The 19620-nt window shown below is 41.9% G+C and overlaps 1 protein-coding gene across 1 annotated transcript; it reads right to left on the reverse strand.

Moving 5' to 3' along the window:
* Window positions 1–1858: 1858 nt before the first annotated feature.
* On the reverse strand, window positions 1859–17851 carry HAAO (3-hydroxyanthranilate 3,4-dioxygenase). The gene is made up of 10 exons (XM_051975182.1): window positions 17551–17851; window positions 10790–10868; window positions 6923–7006; window positions 6119–6225; window positions 4759–4848; window positions 3959–4002; window positions 3352–3497; window positions 2834–2902; window positions 2352–2434; window positions 1859–2156 (listed from the first exon to the last, which is right to left on the reverse strand). Exons 1-10 carry the CDS (start codon window positions 17628–17630, stop codon window positions 2078–2080), a joined length of 861 nt encoding a protein of 286 aa, XP_051831142.1. The 5' UTR covers window positions 17631–17851; the 3' UTR covers window positions 1859–2077.
* Window positions 17852–19620: the final 1769 nt, after the last annotated feature.

The raw sequence follows: 19620 nt of genomic DNA on the forward strand, positions 1-19620 counted from the left end.
ATTTAGGTTCCTTTGTTGTAAGGGCCTTAGGTGCTTTGATTCAGACAAATGGTTCTTTCACCAAGGACCCTACACAGTTGGTCAGAGCAATAGGTTTTTAGGCAGCCCGATGGGTACCTATGGCTAAAAGATATTGTGAACTCTAGAGAAGTTAGCATCCTGGGGTCAATAGGCCTCTCCTTTCCAAAGCCTTTGAGTTAGCAAGAGGTCACTCCACAGGCTGGGTCTGCTTAGGAGATGCTGCAAGTGGTATATTGATTGACCCCAAAACAGGCTTTTTCTGTGATATTTAATTGATAATCAAACTATCCCCTCCTCTGTATCTCATAGACCCCAGAATACTGGCATATGTATTCCTTCTGATCCTAAATCATGCCTCTATCTTCACCCCTCTGAACAGTAGAAGGTGATTGCTGCAGGGAAGAAAGGGAGGAGTTTAAACTCCCTTCCCTCTTGCGCCCTTCCTCACTTTGTGCAGGCGGATTGACCTTGGCTTGGGGACTCCCTCTCGGTGATCTGAATCCCACTTACTTGGAATCAGGACAAGAGCCAGGACTGAGAGCTTGTGCCCCACCCTTCCTTCTGCCCCATGGCAGGAGGGTTGGGACAATTGAGCAGGGGCACTGGAAATAAATACTGTGTGTCCACATCATCTCACGGTGACATACATGGGTAGACACGATAATACAAACAGACCGAGGTACTTAAAAGTTTTCTTTGAGTGACGCCCTATCCCAGAGGTAGACAGGACTTTTGCAAGGATCACGTGAGATGATATGGTAAACTAAAGTGTGATGTGAAAAAGCTACTATACTATTACTCCAGTCCTGAAAAGGATATATTATCTGATAGGTATTTCTTCCAAAGACCATAAACCATCCATTCCTGCTCTTCCTTGACTTTCTCATCACATCTTTGCATTAGTCTAATTAATAAAAGCTAGCACTTATAGAGAACTTTGGCATTTACAAAGTTCTTTACACTTTATTTCTCATGTGATCTTCACAACAACTGTATGAAAAAGATGCTGTCGTCACTCCCATTTTACAGATGAGGAAACTAGAACTTTGTAAGACTGCCCAGTGTAAGATAGTTAATAAATGATTGAGAAAAGATTTGAACTCAATTCTTCCTGCCTCCAGGGCCAACATGATCCATTGCATCATCAAGCTGCCTCCCACAAGGGGTCCCACCCAAAATACTGGGGTCCTTCCTTAAGTTCTCATATGTGCAAGAAAATAGTCAGGGGGCAAGCCATTGTTAACCACCACCGGCCATGTGGCCAGACGACCTTCTTTGACTATGTCTTCAACACCATTTCCCCTTTGCCGCAACTTCTTTGTAACGTGAGCTGTCCATATTCACCATGAGCCTCTGGGTGATCGTTCTTCTTGGAAGATGGGAAGCTTCTGTGACTCACGACTGTAGGCCACAGCTGATGAACTGAAGACGCCAATTACTTCTTTATTTCCTCTGAATCACTGAAGCCACTTCTAAGAACTGTATTAGAACTCCATCCTAATTTGAGGCAGGCTTCTAGTGGACAGGAACTGGGCGAGGCTCATATTGGGCATTTCATAAATCCTACTTTCAGAGACAACAGCTTTTATAACCTCAATATTTTTGCAATTCACAAACCACATTAAACTCAATGCTTCAGATTAAATGGCTTTGAGAAGGCCAACCCTGGGATGCTAGGATTTTGTACTATATGTTAGGCATGAGGGGAATTATAGGATCAGAGATTTAAGGGTGGAAAGGTCTTTAGAAGTAGAGTCTCACTTCTATTTTGCAGATTAGAAAAACAAGTTAAATCATTTGTACAGGGTCACACAGCTAATGATTGTCTGAGGCAGGATTTTGACTTGTGCTCAGCACTCTCCAAATTGTTTATTCACTATCAAATTGAGGAGATAAGATATACACGAATAGAAAGCAAAAGACATCCAGGGATCCAGACAGGAGTCAGCACAGAGGAGAAGAATCACAAGGTAAATTTGGTCCAAATAATGGCTTTTTTATGTGACATGTTTTATTCGTTAAAGATGGCACCAAGGTCATCCATTATTATAGAGGTTTACTTCATTGGCTTCTTGTTATCCGGATTCTGGGTCACTGCCAAAGCTACACAATCCTGAGCTCGCTCCCAGAGGTACCTTCAGAGACACAAAGGAATGGATGGTCACATGTAGATAATGGACTTCTCGAGGAAGGACCCAGAGGAGGATGGGTAATTAGGAGAGATCACTAAGGATCACAATGGGGAGGCAAAGAATAGGTCCCTGGGAGAAAGAGGTGTTCCCCAGGAGGAAATGTCTCTGGCTGGAGGCAGTCTCAAAAGGGTTACTCACACAGTCCCTTTGGGCACAAGGAGGCTGTCATCTGATGCCAGCCTTCGGTTCTGTCCCCCAATGGTCACCACTGAGGACCCTTCCTAAGACAGAAGAAACAAAAAGAATCTTAAGAACTGCAAAGGAGTGGCCTCCTGTAACCTGAATGAGCTGCTCACTGGAATTAGACTGCAGTTAGTGCTTCCTAGGTAGTCTTGGGGACATTTATATGCTATTCTGTGTGTATCTTTTCCAAAAAGATAATCACTAAAAGCCAGAACCAGATCTGCCTTTATGTTTGTCCCAGAATGGGAGCCCTTAAGAGCATAATTCAGGTCTGTGGCCAAATATCTGTCTCAGATTGTAATTTTCAGAGATAGCAAATAGGGATGTTCCTTTTCTGGACATTACTTTTTTTTTCTGGAGGGGGTCCTGAGTCTCTGAGGGATTAGCCCAAATCCTCCTCAGCCATGGTCCCATCAATCTCATCCTAGGACCCTTACCAGCTGCCAAAGCCACATGTCCACACCCAATTTAGGACCTTTGCTGCTGCCAGATCCATAGACTGTAACCTGTTAGGGAAGAGGAGAAAGTAAACATCCTTGTGGGGCTCTGATTCATTTGATTCATCTCTGATTCATGCATCTTCTGCATCACTGTAGTGTCCAGTCCTAATCCCTTGGAGATGCACAGACACAGGTAAGGAGCTGTCTTGCTTACTCTTTAGCAAGCCAGCTAGTTAGTATGACTACCAAATAACTCCACTCCATTCCCTTTGTGCTATGGTGATACATTTTAGACTTGTGCCTTTTAGAGAACTGTTTTCGCACTCCTCAACAAAAATCCCACACAAGGAGACTCGGCTGTGCTCATACGTATACATCGACGATGATGTGTGTATTCCTGTGTGCACCCGAATGGTCATAGGTACACCGGGAGCCATACACAATAGCTCCCATTCTGACCATCCCTCCTTTCTTCTTAGCAGGCCTACCCCCAAAGAAAAGCATAGGCTTTTTACCTGTGACTCATAAGTGTCTCCAAACAGGCTGAGGGTGCTCCCTCCCTGTAGCTCCCCACGATGGTCAGCCAGCCATTGCTGAAGGACCAGTGGCTCCATGACAGTCCTCATGCTCAGGGGGAAAGGTGGCTCTTTGAGCAGCTGGTCTACAACCCAGACTAGTGAATCAGTGCCTCCTCCAGACCATGTTCAGAGCCCTCTGATCCCTTATATGGCACAACTAAGTAACTGCTCAGCATGCCACATAGAAAGAGCAGAGCACGGTGAGGAGAAAGTAGAAAGAAAGTCCCATTCCTATATGCCCTGTGTTCACCAATTTAGCAATTCCTTGTAGGTAGGGTGAATAGCGTAAAGTGTGACTTCTCTCAGAGGCAAATGAAAACTGAAAAGCTTTCCATGCCCAAAGGAATTAATTTCTAATGGGGGGATTCCAGGTATTTTAGAGGGATGGAGAGAACTCTCTGGGTTCCTAGCACTTCAGGTAGACTTGTGAGGAAGATAAAAATGAAAAGCTCCAGACAAAGGGATGATGCCCCAGTACCCAAAACATAGATTGCCATCCCCACCCCTACTACCCATGCAGAAAGATCACTCAAAACTTCCTCACCTGGGCGAGGTTTTCCTGTCTTGTACTGCTCAGAGCTGAAAAACCTGGAGGTAAAAATAACTTGTGATTTGTGCTCTTTGGTTCTTCTTCATAACACACATGTCACACATATCTATGTCCACATGTGAAAAGCCGAGAAGGCACAGAAACGAGGTATTAAGTAAGCTATAGGCACAGCCTCGTGGGTATCTAGCCCATGTCATGCAGGAATCTAAGCATTCTCCTATATTTGTTTTCCACCCTCATTGCTACTGTTATCCCTCAAGACCCCGATTCTCTCTTCCTGTAAGCTTTATTTCTGGTGAGGAAGTTCTGACTCTTAAGAATTATGGGGAATCATGAAAGACAATCTTGGAGAAGGAATTGATTTTTCTTTTTAACTACTAAAACCCAGTCCTTCTTAGCAGCAAGACTACTTCTAAATTTCTGGGCAGAGCACTGGAAACTGAGACTACCAACCTTGAACTAAGCATAATGTGCTGAGGATGGGGGAAGGGGGGGAAGGGGAGGATAAATGATATTGAAAAGCAGCTGGAAAGTGGATGGAAGACTGGAGCTCGAATCAGAAGACCTGGATTGAATCCCAACTCTGTCCCTTGAAACCTGCAAATGCTTAAGCAAATCATCCTTAGTAGCCCTGAGCCCTGGCTCCTACTGACAAGGCTTACACCACATAAACACAAAGGACTAGATGGCCTTCTGGATATAAACAATGATGTCCTCCCCCCAGAACCTCAAGACCATTAGGGAGACAGGGGCTGAAATCCTCTCTTCTCCATCCTTATCTGACCCTCACTTACTCCTGGATGATTGGTGCTAGTTGTGTGCCAAGATCTTCACAGTAGAACCACTTTTCGAAAAGGACATTTGTTGTATCTCCAACATAATATCTGCAGAGAGGGACGGCAGGTGTCAATGTGTTATGGGCCAGAACTCTGAACTTGAAACAAGGATACAAGATGCTAAGGAGTTGTTCCAGCATACCTTCTCTCTTGGGTTCCCTAGTCCCCCAGGCCATAGTTTTGCCAAAGTGCCCCACCACAGTTTCTTTATGACTGCTGTCACAGTATGATGATGCTCTCAAGGATTCTGTATGCTGCCATTTTACTCCCTGAAAGTGAGTCCATTCTCCCCTCCCTCCCTTTACTCCTTGAGAGGAGGTCCAGGGCCCAGACTTGGTACAGATCTTTTAGAAAGATTCCTCCAGGGCTTAAGTTCTGTAAGCAGAATTCATGGTTCTACTCTCTTCCTCTCTTCCCTCCCCAGGGGGAAGTGGGACAACTTTGAGGCCCAAAGGAGAGAAAAGGAGCAGGGAATAAGGCATGTGCCAGTCTTGCCTCTCCACCTTCTCTCCCTTTGGTCACCAGACCTACTAAGAGGTCCTTGGATGGATATCTATAAACATGGATGGGGAAAATGTATTTTCATTATCATTAGCCTTCATTTTCCTTTGTGATCCTATTCATTCTATTTTCTGTACTTTAAAGTGAGATTCTGAGAAAAAACCCACAAACTTTATCAACCTGTTGCTAAAAACTTCATTTTCCAGAAAAGGTGAAGAGCCCCTGGTTTAGAAAGACGTTTAGGACAACTCTGAGCTCTGTCCTGTGGCCCCAAGTCCATCATGGCTACATCAGTGGCTACAAAGATATATTCATAAAAAGAGGACTCTGAGTGAGAAGGTCTCTAAGATCCTCATTCTGACATTCTTTTTGCCTCCCTTATTCAGAGCAACAAAACACCATATTTGGATTGCCGGTGACCACTGTGGGAATCACCATTGTTACTGTACAGGGCAGAGCATTATCAAACTATCAGTGGTTTGGAAGGTCACTGAGCTCACTCTACGCCCTTCCTACCCATAGATCATACAAATGAGATAATATTTGTAAAGTGCTTTGCAAAACATAAAGGGCTACATAAATACTAGTTATTATTATTATATTCAGTCCAGTGGTACACATTTCTTAACTAGGTCTGAGCTATCCTGTTATTAAATAAGGTTTCAGATTTGAGCCGTTTTGTCACTATAGGTGGCCCCTTCTCACCCAATGACTAAACAATGCTGTGATTATTCAGACTCTTGGACACAAGTGTCCCCATGTTTTCCCTGGGGTGGAGGCCTGACCCCAAATCCCAAAGGAGATGGCAGTTAGTTACCTGAGCCCATCTACCTCTGTCTTCAGTCTTTCTCGCTCTATCACCAGCCCCACAGTATTGGCAAACCTCTGTGGGGAGTGGGGGATGCCAGCCGGCAGGAGGAATATCTGAAGATAAGACAGGAAATGGGGTTTGATAGTTAATAGGAAAAGTGACATCAGTAAGGGTTTCGGCCACCGTACCTACTCAGCTGAGGAGGGAGGAAGGAAGCTGGCAGGAGAGCAACTACTCGTGGGTTAATCTTTCTTTGGCTAGTCACAAAGTCTTATTCTTGGGGAATAAGAAAAGCACTAAGAGCATGAACAAAGGGACTATGGACCAAGTGATTCATGAGCATGAGCTAAAGGGGAACCAGTCTCACTGACAGCAGAGAATGCAGGGGATATATGTAAGTGGTATGGACATATGAGGCCCTCTAGTGGATCACAAGGTGGTGATCAGCCCTGTAAAAGGTGGTGATCAGCCCTGTAAGTGTACCCCAGTCACAGAATCGCAGAATCTGAGTGCTGGAAGGTTCCTCAGTGACCATCTCACCCAACCCACACCCCAAAGGACACCTTCCACGACACTTCTGACAAGTGTCCAAACTCTTTTTGAAAGCTCCCAGGAAGGGCTGCCTCCCTGAGACTTCCTGAACTGGCCCTCTCCTCTTGCTGAGTCCCTCTAGCCTTCCCTAGCCATGTCTTACAGAGGTGGACTTGAAACACCTTCTGCCAAGGGTCTTCACCACAGCCTTCCCTATCTAGTCATCCCAGGATGCTCAATGTACAGAGCGACCCAGCCCCAACGCCCCCTTCCACTCACCTCCCCCTGGCGGATGAGCACATCTCGGTGTTTGCCTTGCTCCAAGATCTTAAGGACCATGTCACCTTCAACCTGGTAAAAGATCTAAGGCAGGAGGCAGCGGTTAAACCCTCGCCGCGAGTGTTTAGGAAACCCTGATATTCCAGACCCTCACTACTGTCCAGGGCAGATGGAATTGCCAAGAATAATTAAAAATTCCCCTAAGGTTCTGGTGAGATTTGTAAATGGCTTAGGAGCTGCCCCAGCCTCAGACACACAATGGACACTCCACAGACCACCGTAAGCATGGAACGGATATCCTCTGGATAAAACAGACCCATAATGAACATGTCGCCCAAGAAGGAGGCCGTGGCATGTAAGGGAAGAAACGATGCACTGGCAGCCAGAAAGAACTATGTTTGAGTCCCAAGTGAGCTTGGTCTCTGTGACTTGAAGTCCAAGTCTAGGTTCTCTCATCTATAAAATGGGCATAATCTTATTTTCACTGTATAGGGAGTGTGAGGAAAGCACTCTAGGAATGTAATGTATGGTCTCCGGTGAACTTTGAGCTTTCCTGCTCATAGGAGAGAAACCACATAAAAAACTTTCTTGAGCATTTAATGACTGGATGGAAAAAGTACCAGAAAAAGATGATAGTAGGTGGAAGGCTGGAGGGCTGTTAGACTGACTTCTGGGGAGCAGTGAAGTATGAGTCTTCTTCTATCTCCATAGGGAGGGGAGAGCAGCTGTTCTCCAAGCATTTTATTCCTGTCATGGTTTTCTTAAATAACTAATTAATAATGTTTACTGAAATCAGCCCTGAGGATAGGAAAAGGAGGAGGAGGAAGAGGAAAAAGAGGAAATTGTTTTCTCCCTCTGCTTGTCACATAATCCACAGGTTCTAGGAATACTTGACAGACAGACTGACAGCAGGGGTCTATGAATTCTTGCTGCAGGACCCACTGAGAGAAATCAGGCTAGAGTTTGAAAGATAAAAGGCCTCTGGCACAAGAAATTTAATTAAAAAAAAAACAAGCAGATTTCCCAATAATGGGATGCAAATGCTTTGGAAGAGACCCATGGAATGACATTGACCTGTGGGCCCTTTTCCCAGGACCTGGGTGAACCCAACAGAAGAGGAAGAACTAGAGCCTGAGACACAGCATGGTGAGCTCTTGGATCATTGTGGGGAGCCATCCCACTTTATAGATATATGAGGTGGAAGTTTGCGTCATAGGAAGGAACACTCTCTTAGGGACTTGCAACCCTATGAAGATGTTAAACCTGAATTTTTGTAATGATCTGTAAAGAAAAAGTCCCAAGAAAGAAGGGGCAGACCTAATTCACCTCTAGCAGAAGGGAGAAAAGGCATGGTGTCTTGGAAAAAGCCTGAAGTCAGAGATTATTGTGATGGTCAGACATTCGGTCACATTAAACATTTTGTGACTTCCTGGACCAGAATATGCAAGCCTTTGTATCCTCCACTCCCTCCTGAAGTCTGTCCAAGCTCATGTTCATTTCTTCCAGGACACTCTCTATCCATCTCATTCTCTGCCATCCCCTTTTTCTTTTGCCTTCAATCTTTTCCAACATTAGGGTCTTTTCCAGTGAGTCCCATTTTCTTGTTATGTAGCCAAAGTATTTAAGCTTCAGCTTCAGTATTTGATCTTCTAGTGAATAGCCTGGATTAATGTCTTTCAGCGTTCTAATAACCAGCTTTACCACTTAGTATAAGCTGAGGGATCTTGGGCAAAACACTTTACCAAACTGTTTCCTCCAGTTTTCTCATCTATAAAAGGTAAGTGTTGATCTCAATGGTTTTGAAGGTCATTCCTATACCTAAATATAGAATAATCCCCAAATAGTAAACAATCTAAAATAACAGTTAACTATACTGCCCCACCTCACCAAAAAAAAAAGTTTTTTAGTTTCAGAAAGAAATATAAAATAAAATAAAATACTCAAAGGATACCATGGACAAGAAATATAAAATAAAATACCCAAAGGATACCATGGACAAGAAATATAAAATAAAATACCCAAAGGATACCATGGACAAAAAACAAAAAGTTTTTTGGTTTCAGAAAGAAATATAAAATAAAATACTCAATGGATACCATGGACAAGAATATTTATATAGCACTATAAATTATAGCTGGGGAAACTGAGGCACGGGGAGATTATGTGATTTACTGAAGATCACATATCTCACAAATGTCCAATGTAGTATTTGGAGTCAAGTCTTCTCAACTCTAAGTCCCAAATTCTAACTACTGTATCACTTAGCAGTTTCTGCTTTCACTCCCAGGATTTAGTATACTCATGGGTTCCATTAACTCTGCCTATCTGTATGTCTCCATATTTATCTTTCCAGATGGTGCAGTATAGATAGAGCTTCTGGAGTCAGGAATATCTAAGTTTAAATACAGTCTCAGACATTTACTTAGCTGTGTAACAAAGGCACGCCATTTTACTTCTGTCTCAGTTTCTTCATCTGTACAAGGGAGATAATAACATCTATCTCCCAGAGTTGTTGAGAGATTCAAATGATAAACTGGTTGTAAAAGGCTTAGCACAATGTCTGACATACAGAAGCATTCTATGAATATTAGCTCTTATTATTGTTATTATTTCATCTGTCTCAGAACAACACTGAACTGGGTCTGGGTTTTTTCAGTTCACATCAGCTGAATGAGGCAGCAGATAGAGAAAGGAGAGGGGGCTATGCTGGATCTCACAGGAGCTTCTGCTTGTCTGATCTTGGGTCTAAATACTTATGTAGTTAATTCTTTGAAGTACTGAAGCAATCCACAGATCAACATCATCAGGCTCTTTCAGACATCTCCTTGTTCTTTGGGGACCATGTCTGGAGTGCTGTAGGATGGTGTCTTGGGTGGTTATGAGGGACTCATTTGTACTACACTCCTCGAGTCATTTCCCCAAAGGACAAAGGAATGAGCCACAATATTAATAACCCACACAATCACAACAGCATTGTTAAAGCTTGAAAAGCACCTTACATAGGTTATCTGACTTGATCCTCACAACAACCTGCTGTAAGTAATTGCTATGATTATCCCCATTTTTTAGATAAGAACTGAGGATATTATGACATAATTTCCAAGAAATTGCCTAGTTTGGGCTCAGAATAAGGTTCTAAACACATATGCCTCCTTTTCCAGCCTGTCCTACCATGTTAAGCCTGGGTTTCTCATTTCTGGTCACACCTCCAACATAGCTTCTCTACAGTGTTATCCCTGTGAATGGCGTTTGTGGGGAGGAATGGGTTCAGGAAGGGACTTCCACATGGAGACAAACAGCAGAACATGAATGAATGTCTTCTCTGACTCCAAGTAGGTCTTGAGAATCTTAATCTACTCTGTATAATTATTGATGATGTCATATTAAATATAAGTCGAAGATTTCCACCCATCATCAGAACTTGAGCCAATTGAGGGCATAGAGTGTATCTCTCTCTTCCATCACTCTAGGGCTACCTAAGAGTATGGGATATGATGTAAGACATGATAATTGGAGGAAATAACCTATAATAATAGCTAATAATAGTTAATATATATATGTGTGTGTGTGTGTGTGTGTGTGTGTGTGCCTTCAGTGATTATGTCTACACATGAAGGTATGTGGGGTGGTCATGGTGATGATGAAAATGATGAAGAGGATGGGGAAGAGCAGATTTTTCTCAGAATATTTAGCAAAAACTCTTCTGGGTCATTCACCCCCATCATCTTCTTTTTTATCTACTTCTCTTACCAGTCCCACATTTCTGCAAATTGCATACTATGGAAACAGCTAGGTGGATGAATACAAGCCCTTCTCCTCTGCTCAAGATATAGAGGACGTTCCCCTCTCTCTCCCCAGAGCTCCTACCTCTTCTCCTTCCTCAATGTGGTAATCCTTTCTTTGGTTTGGGCCTCCAACGAACATGACTTTAAGTTGGTTCTGATGCCTGCAAATAACATGTAGAGGTAATAAGGACAGAGTCTAAGAAAATAGCAGTCGGTCAATTAAGAATGGGGTTAGAGGATCCGCTCCAAGATAGAACTGGGAAGAGCAATGTCTATAATCTTCAGAAAAGAATAATTACAACTGGCTTTATTTTAAACAATGCAAAACAAAAACCTGAAAATAGACTCTGAGGCAGCTAGGTGGTGCAGTAGATAGAGAACCACCCCTGAAGTTTGGAGGAACTGAGTTCAAATCTCATCTTAGATATTTAAGACTTACTAGTTGTGTGACCCTGGGCAAGTCACTTAACTCCAATTGCCTCAGCAAAAAATAAAAAGAAAAGAAAATAGAATCTAGTGGAATTTCTTTATCATATTTCATGTTATATCCCTCTTAAGACAATAGTCTCTTACATGAACTGATGCTAAGTGAAATGAACAGAACCAGGAGATCATTGTACATGGCAACAACAATATTATAGGATGATCAATTCTGATGGACGTGACTCTTTCCAACAATGAGATGATCCAGACCAGTTCCAATGGTCTTGTGAGAAAGAGAGCCATCTGCACCCAGAGAGAGGACTGTAGGAACTGAGCGTGAATCACAAGATAACATTCTCACTCTTTTTTGTTGTTGTGCGTTTGTATTTTGTTTTCTTACTCATTTTCTTTCCTTTTTGATCTGGTTTTTCTTGGGCAGTAAAATTGTATAAATATGTTTACATATATTGGATTTAACATATATAACATATATTGAATTGCTTGCCATTTAGGAGAGAGGGTGGGAGAAAAGAGGGGAAAATTTGGAACACAAGGCTATGCAAAGATCAATGTTGAAAAATTATCCATATATATGTTTTGAAAATAAAAAGCTTTAGTAATAAAAAAAAAGGCAATAGTCTTCATTCTATTTTACTGGTTAGTTTTAGCTTCATTTTCACTTGGTTCTAAGTATGTTTTCTGCTGTCTGTGTAAATATCTGAGATTGTCTAGGGTTGAAAGTCCATCAGGGTTCAAGGCCTAATTGCCATATCCTCTCTTTTCTGCCTGTCTTTCCTCTGAAATCCTGTGGAAAGTACATTGTGAGTTAACTAGAGAACCTAATTAAGGCTGGGGTCAAGTTTATTTACTTATTCAAAAGCTTAAGGTCAAACTCTCTAACTGCTTGAAAAAGATTAGGAACCTTTGCACTCCCCAAAGTCCATTTAGCACAAGAAAGCAGAATGGCTTTTTTTGCTAGTGTTCCAGTTTGAGAGATTACCAGGAATCCAATCCTAGACACTATGCCTGGTCCCATGAATTAAAAAAAAACCCAGAATATTAGTTCTGGAATGAACTTTAGAGATTATCTAACCTTATGCTCTTCATTTTTATAGAGGACCAGATGAGGTAAACTGGCTTCCTCAAGATCTCAAATCTAGTGGGGCAGAGAGAGCTGAGACTAAAAAACTACAGACTCTTGGTTGACAGATGAAAAGACTTCCAGGAAATAATTTAGAACTATGTCCCTTAAATCACTACAACTGTACATATCCTTTGACCTAGAGATAATACTACTAGGTCTATATTTCAAGGAGATCAAAGAAAGAGGAAAAGGACCCATATGTACAAAAATATATATAGCAGGTTTTTTTTTTTTTTGGTAATGGCAAAGAAATGGAAACCTAAGGTGGTACCCATCATTTGGGGAACAGCTGAGCAGATTAAAGCATAAAGGATATAATGGAATATTGTGTCATAAAAATAATAGAGGAACCAGTTTCAGAGAGACCTGGGGAGACTTTTATGCACAGTGAAGTGAAAAGACATACATTTTTGTACATGGTCAACATGGGAATTTTGGAGGGGCTTTACTAAGCATATTTGTTCTAAGGATTGATTTTTATACTACCAGCTGGATGGACTCTCCTCTAACTGATGGGCGGCCAGAACCAAACACAGCAGACTAAACACAGGAGAGCCATCTCAAAGTGAGGGAAATGGCTTGCAAGCAAGGACCCGTGCTGGGACCCTGTCCCTATTGGATGGAGGGAGGGAGGGGCCTGAAATAAAGTGGAGAAATCTCAATACTTATATCTATGGCTATGCAGTGAGTTATAGTCCAGACAATGAGGGGTAAAAGCAAAAATGTACCCAGTTTGATTCATAGACTTCATGACCAGTAAAAATTGGGGGATTTTGCTGTGACTGAGATCATCCAGAGGGTGAGCGCAAAGGATTGTTGAGCTCAGCAAAGGTTGAGCTCAGGACACAGCCTGCTTGCTGGGCCTTAACTCTGGAAAACATGGTGTCTCCTAATATCTTGACAATATTTTTTCAATTAAAGGGAGGTAGGAAGGTGAAGGAGATTCTTCCCTTAACCCTAAATTATAACAGAATGGAAACCAAAAGGAATCACAGACAAGCAGGGCAGCTTTGAAAATTACATTTTGAATTTATTACATACTTGAAAAGCAAGCTCTATATAATAGATTCACAATTTCAGTGTGATTTTTTCTTTCTATTCTACAATAAATATGAAAATATTCATTTTATTTGGTGTCCATTAAAATCACAAATGAAAGGAAAGAAGAGGAAAAGAAGAAGGAAAAAGGCAAGATTTCCAGGTCAGTGCTCTCTCCATTTTTGCTGATTCTTAGGATCCTTCTCCTATAACATGTCCACCTGAGCCATCTAATTACCTCATTTTCTTCCCTTATGATCTGACCCTAGTTATGTTTTAATCTCTTCTGCTGGAAGAATGCATTCATTCCTGCCTCGCAGGAGTATCGTTTTTTCTGAGTCAAAGCTATAGTATTCTTTGTAAAGCTTCATTCTGTCCAGTCCTAGCCTACCTATATTTTGTTCTGAAAGGATATCAAAGAGAATGCACATGAAAACTAAGTGCGTGCAAATTTCATTTGTAAGTGATTTTGGAGCTGAGACCTCATCATCCATAAAAACAATGTTTACAAAGGGCAGTGAACCTACTTAATTCAAAGGCAACTAAATTATAGCACTCAAGAAGAGAACCAGCTTTTATAACATTTCTATGGGAAAATCCATTTTGTGGTATAACTCTTTGAACTCTATGCCGTAAGAAATGGTAAGATTCTCTTATGATAAGACTCTCCATCAATTTTGACTGGTGGTTGTGACTAGATTTGATAGGTAGCTAATATGAAAAGGTAGAAGGAGAGTAGAAGTAGGTAAGGCTTTTATTAAAAGTTAGCATAATGAAAGGAAAAGAGCATTGACATGGGAGTCAAGTGGCATGGGTTCTAATTCTAATTTTGCCACATTACATTTAAGACCTTGGACAAACTCCTTCTCTAATCCTCCGTCTTCTCATCTATCAAGTGATGAGGGTTGGACTATATGACCTTTAAAATTCCTTGAAAATCTAAATCCTATGGAGTAAATGGGGAGGGTAAGAGGCAGGGTGGAATGGTAGAAATTTCAAAAATATGGATTCCCTTGGGCTTCTGTGGAATGGAGGTGATGCCAAAGTTTTGGACCTGTGAGACTGGAAAAGTGATGATAGAAATAGAGCAATTAGAAGTAGGAATTTGGAGGGTGGAGGGAAAAGATGTAATTCATTTGGAGAGTCACCATCAAATCATCATCTGGTGGAAATGGCACCATCTGGTGGAAAAATATCGAACAGGTTTTCAGAGCTGTGGGACAGGAACTTGAAAAAGAAGTCAGGGTGGTGCACACTTTTGGTTCCTGCTATCGGGAGAAACTGAGAATAGTAAATCACTTTGGCTCAGGAGTTACAAGTGACAGTAGAAATAAAAACAGAGCAAACTGGGTGTTTGTTGAATCGTCCATCTGGTGACATTTTAGGATCCAGGAACCACCAGACGGCTTAAGGAGAGGCGAATCAGTCATGATGAGAATTGGAGTAGACCAAAACTTTCAGTGCTGATCAGGGACATCAGGCCCATGAGTGGCCAATGCATTTTTAGCCTGGGCAAGAAAGGGGGATATTGAGAAAGGAGGGAATGAAGGAAGAAAGAAAAAATGGAGGGACTGAAGGATGGAAGAAGGGAAGGGAGAAAGAAGGAAGGAAGAAAAGAAAGAAAAAAGAAGGAAGGAGAAAAAGAAAAACTAGGACAGTGCTAAAACTATATTAAAGAGTCATCTCATAGAAGAAAAGCAAATGAAAATGGGTGAGATTAAAAGGCAGCATAGTAGTCTGAATATAGAGATGGCAGTAAAGTCCTGTTTCTTACATATTTTGGTTATGAGAGCCAAGTCAATCATTTAATCTATCAAGCCTCCAGGGAACTCTGAAAGACTAGAAATTACAAAGCAATTGTTGGTAGAGGGAGTTTCCCCAACAGTTGTCCCTACCACCAATGAAAAAACAGATCTGGTTAAAAAATAAAAGTGAGCTCACCACTGGAGAGAGTATAGAAAGAAAAAGGTCAAAGGCTGTAAAACTTTGGAAAATGTTCACATCCAGCAGCAGGTAGAAGGTTGAATGTGGGAGGAGGAAGATGAGCCAATGAAGGAGAGAAGTTGGAGGAAAAAAACAAAATACTAGAGTTTCTCTGGTGGGTAGGGAGGAATTTCCAGAGAAAGAGGGAAGTGATATTAATAGAAGCAAAAGGTCCAAAATGAGAAGAAGAGAGACTGAAAGAGAATTTGAATGTAATCACTGGTGTGCAGCATCTGGTTGTTATGTGTGTATGAGCTAAACTAACTGTCCCCAATCAAATTCTTTTTGAAGCAAATGTATGGCTACTTTTCATTCATTTCCTAAATTCCATAAGGGGATGAGGAGAAAAGGAGCTAGCTATTCAGCAAAATGGAAGTGGGATTCTATTGAAGGATGAATTTTCACTCAATCTTGTGGCAGTGAATCACTTGGAAAAGGGGGATCAGCTTAGGATTAAAAAGCCCTTTTCCAATTTCTCTTCTCACCAGGCAAGAGACAAGTGGGACAGGAAGGTATTTAAAGTCTTAAAGGCTCCATATATAGTCATGACAACAAGATGACCACAATTCTGATGTTTACCATGCTCCACCCTGCTACTATAATCTCTCCTAAACAGGAAGAGAGATTGAAAGGAGAACCTAGAACAGCTTGGTCCTTGCATTCCCCCGGTAAGGAAATAGTGTCTTTCTTTATATTACTTTTCAGTCAGGAAGAGACCAGCATATATATATATATATATACACACACACACACACTATGCTACCAAAAAAGATGGCACTCTCAGCTGAACCTCAGACCTCTTCAACAATACATCACTTTATTCTCTTAAGTAAGTATTCTTCAAAACTATTGGATTCAGTGCTTTTATTGCCACCAATCAACCAATCAACAAGTTTTTATTCATTATGTGTATTGTATGTGTATTCATACAAAGTATGAAACTATTCACAATGAGCTTACATTTAATGGGGAAAACAAGTACATATTAAAAAATATATAGCACAATATAATGTGAATACATACAAAATGTATATATGTGTGTGTGTGTGTGTGTGTGTGTGTGTATACACATACATGTACATTTAATTCAATATGGTTGGGAGTGAGGGCAAACTTTGGCGGGAGGGGGATCAGGAATGGCTTTAGGAAGAAGAAAGTGCTTAAACTCTATTTTGACAGTCTTTTCTTGCCTTTTTTAAGTGTCCGGATTCTTCCATATCTGCTTGTCTGGGTATGGACCAGAGAGCCCTTCTCCACCTCAGCTCTCAATGTCCCCAGAGAACTCTGTAAGACTAGAAGTTGCACAGCAACTTTCACTCACCATGGGTAGGAGGAGTCTCCCCAGTTGTAGTCCTGAGCTCCAAAGAAAACAGGAGTTTGGTTAAAAAATAAAGGGACCTCACAGCTGGAGAGAGAGAGTATAGAAAGAGGGTCAAAGGCTGAGGACAGAACTTTAGGAAAGGTTCATATATAGCAAGTGAGAGGAGAAAGATGAGCCACTAGTCAATGTAGGAATCAGAGAAACAAAAACAGGATAATGGGATTCCTTTGATGGACAGAGAGGAGTTTCAAGACAAAAAGGGAAGTTATAAGGTCCAGATTATGAGGAAGAGAAAAAAGTTTGAAAAGAATTAGAAAAAACTTTATCCTTCCCTAAAAAACAAAACCCCAAAACTTAAATAACCACCAATGAGGGAAGTTAAAATGCAGAGAGCAAAAAGGATTTAAGTCATTTTTGTATAACCATAATCTAGTCCAGATAGTTGGTGCCTCAGAGTAAGGTAAACTGGCTTTTTCCTCTCCTCTCTGGGCTGGAGCCTCTCTCTCATTCTTACTAGCTTGTTAAGGCTGATATTATTCAAGTAAAAGGATTTTCTCTCATCTCTAGTTCTCTTTAGGTCCTATGACTGTCCTGGCCATTTAACTTTTTTTTTTCTTTTTTATCACTAGAGAGAGGAGTGTCCCCTTCAGCTACACAAGATTTTCTTCTGCTACTGTCTCAAAATACTTCTTTTATTTGGGAACTTCAAGACGGATCACTTCCAGTTATGACTTCCCATCCCTATTAAATACGGGCTTCAGGGTTTGAACTCAGTTGTCAGGAAGGATAGCTGATCCCCAAGGCCCAAGTTGCACCTGTTTCTCACCCTCCAACGCTGGAAGCATTTACCTCAAGAGAAGACCCTGGCCCTGAGAATCTCACTTGAACACAAAATACATTGCAAAAGGGAGAAAGGAAGGAAGGAAGGACTCACATGAGCTTGTTGCAGACTGGGGGGAGAAAGAAAGATTTGTTTTTCTCGATCCACATCTTCACGTTCACTTGGAGCTCCATGATCAAGCTTGGGGAAGAAGCAGCTGACTACCCAAGCCTCTAGGGTAAGGGGGACACTGAGTCTAGTCTAGAGGCAGCTCCTCCCCCGGGCTTGTAGGGAGCCTGGCTAATTAGCATCCTCTGGCTCAAAGGGCGATCAGCTCTCTAGGGGATCTAGGCACCTATCTGCCAAGGGCTGGAGTCCCTCCCTCTATTAGCTCTGGAACCGCCCCCTCCCCTCCACTCTAGACTCTACTCCCCCAGCCCCTTATAGTGGGTCCGAGCCAGCCGGTAATTGGGGGGCAGAGGTGAGATTGAGGAGGGTCCGTGGGGATGTCTGGCACCGATACTGGGAGGGGAGGATACGTGTCGGAGAGAGAATGTGCAGAGAGGCGGGGACTTCGGGGTTTGCCTTTCCCCTGTCCCAAGAGTCCAGGGTCCCCGCCTCGGGTATACCCCCGCCCCCGCCGCGTCCGGGTTCCTCATTTCTAGTTATTTTACCAGTTATAAGCTGCAGTCCAGAGTCCTTTGGTTCATTGCCACGGATTCACTGATTGAACTTCACCTGGGGCCGAAACTGGCCCTCCATTCTCCCCTTTCCTCTATTTCCCCGCTTGGGTACCTCTATTTGCCTCCGCAAAGGCCGTGTTTTCTCTCCCCATCCCCAAGTCACAGCCTGGAGGTGGAAAGCTCGTGTTCTTCCACCTCCCAAAGGTGTTTCAAAGGCTCTGCTTCTCTTCCACTTCCCTTCCCTGTTCAAACCTGCTCCTGGATGCTCCGCTAATGACTTCCCAGAAAGTAGAAAACCGACGTCCTCACATTCAGAATCCTCACAGTAGGTGGAAGCGACTTACTTAAGCAACGAGTTACAGTTCTGGATTTTTTTTTTTCCCTCATAAAATTGGGAGAATACCGGGAGAGAAAAGACAACCCCAGTAGGATGTCCCAGGGGAAGGAATCTCAATGGGTATGGAATTACTGAGGACAATGGCAGGTAGATGTGTGTGGAGAGGCTATTTATAGGGAAGAAGAAAAAAGCTACAGCTTCTATTAAAGCTCCTGCGGCTCCGAAGTGCTCCCAGCAGTAATCTCACCACCACTGTGTGTGTTGGGGAGTGGGAGGGAGCGACATTATTAAGAAATAGAAGAAATCTGACCGGAGGTTTTGGAATAACCCACCAAAGTACATTATCTTCCTGAGCCAGGATCTAGAATGGATTAGTCTGAGTCTTGGAAGAAATTGGATCCCTTGCAAAAGAAACTAAGTTGTGGAACGTCTAGATTTTAATAAAAACAGGAACTCAAGTTATAGGTCTTCTCAAACCAAAATTAGTCAATATGTTGAATCTGAATTCTCCTGCTTTTTTACTGTAGTATTCACGTTTTAATTGTAACCATTGTGTATATTGTTCGCTTTCGTTGCTTTCTTCACACTGAATCCCTTCATTAAAGTCATCTCATGTTTCTCTGAATTCCTCATTTGCATCATTTATTATGGTATTCCATTATATTCATATAACACAATATCTGGAGCCATTCATTAAATGATGGGCACCTACAGATTTTTTGCTACGGCAAGAAGATTAACTCCTTTTGGAAAAAGTTGATTCTACTTGGAAGGGGTTAGTTCCCAAATGCCTTGCAATGAATTGGTTTTGTAAATTTCTTCACATAAGAAATAAGGTACCTTTATGAGTGTAAGACTCATAATATATGTATAGACTGAACTCTGGTTTGGAGCCATGGAGTCTCGTTTTAAATTTTGATTTGTACCATGTGACATTGAGCAAATCACTTTTCTATGAGCCTCAATTTTCTCATCTTCAAAATGGTCAGCTTTGACCAGAGAATTTTTCCAGTTAAAATGATTGGACAGCCTCCCATGGGAGTTAATGCTATTGAGATAGAATGTAATCTGAGATGAATTAATCTGGTTCCTAAAGCCTATTTTTTAAAGTTTAGTTTAGTTTAGTTTTTACCCTAAATACCAGATTTTGCATAATAAATTGTT

This window comes from Antechinus flavipes, chromosome 2 (assembly GCF_016432865.1).
Source record: "Antechinus flavipes isolate AdamAnt ecotype Samford, QLD, Australia chromosome 2, AdamAnt_v2, whole genome shotgun sequence".
NCBI classification, from domain to species: Eukaryota; Metazoa; Chordata; class Mammalia; order Dasyuromorphia; family Dasyuridae; genus Antechinus; species Antechinus flavipes.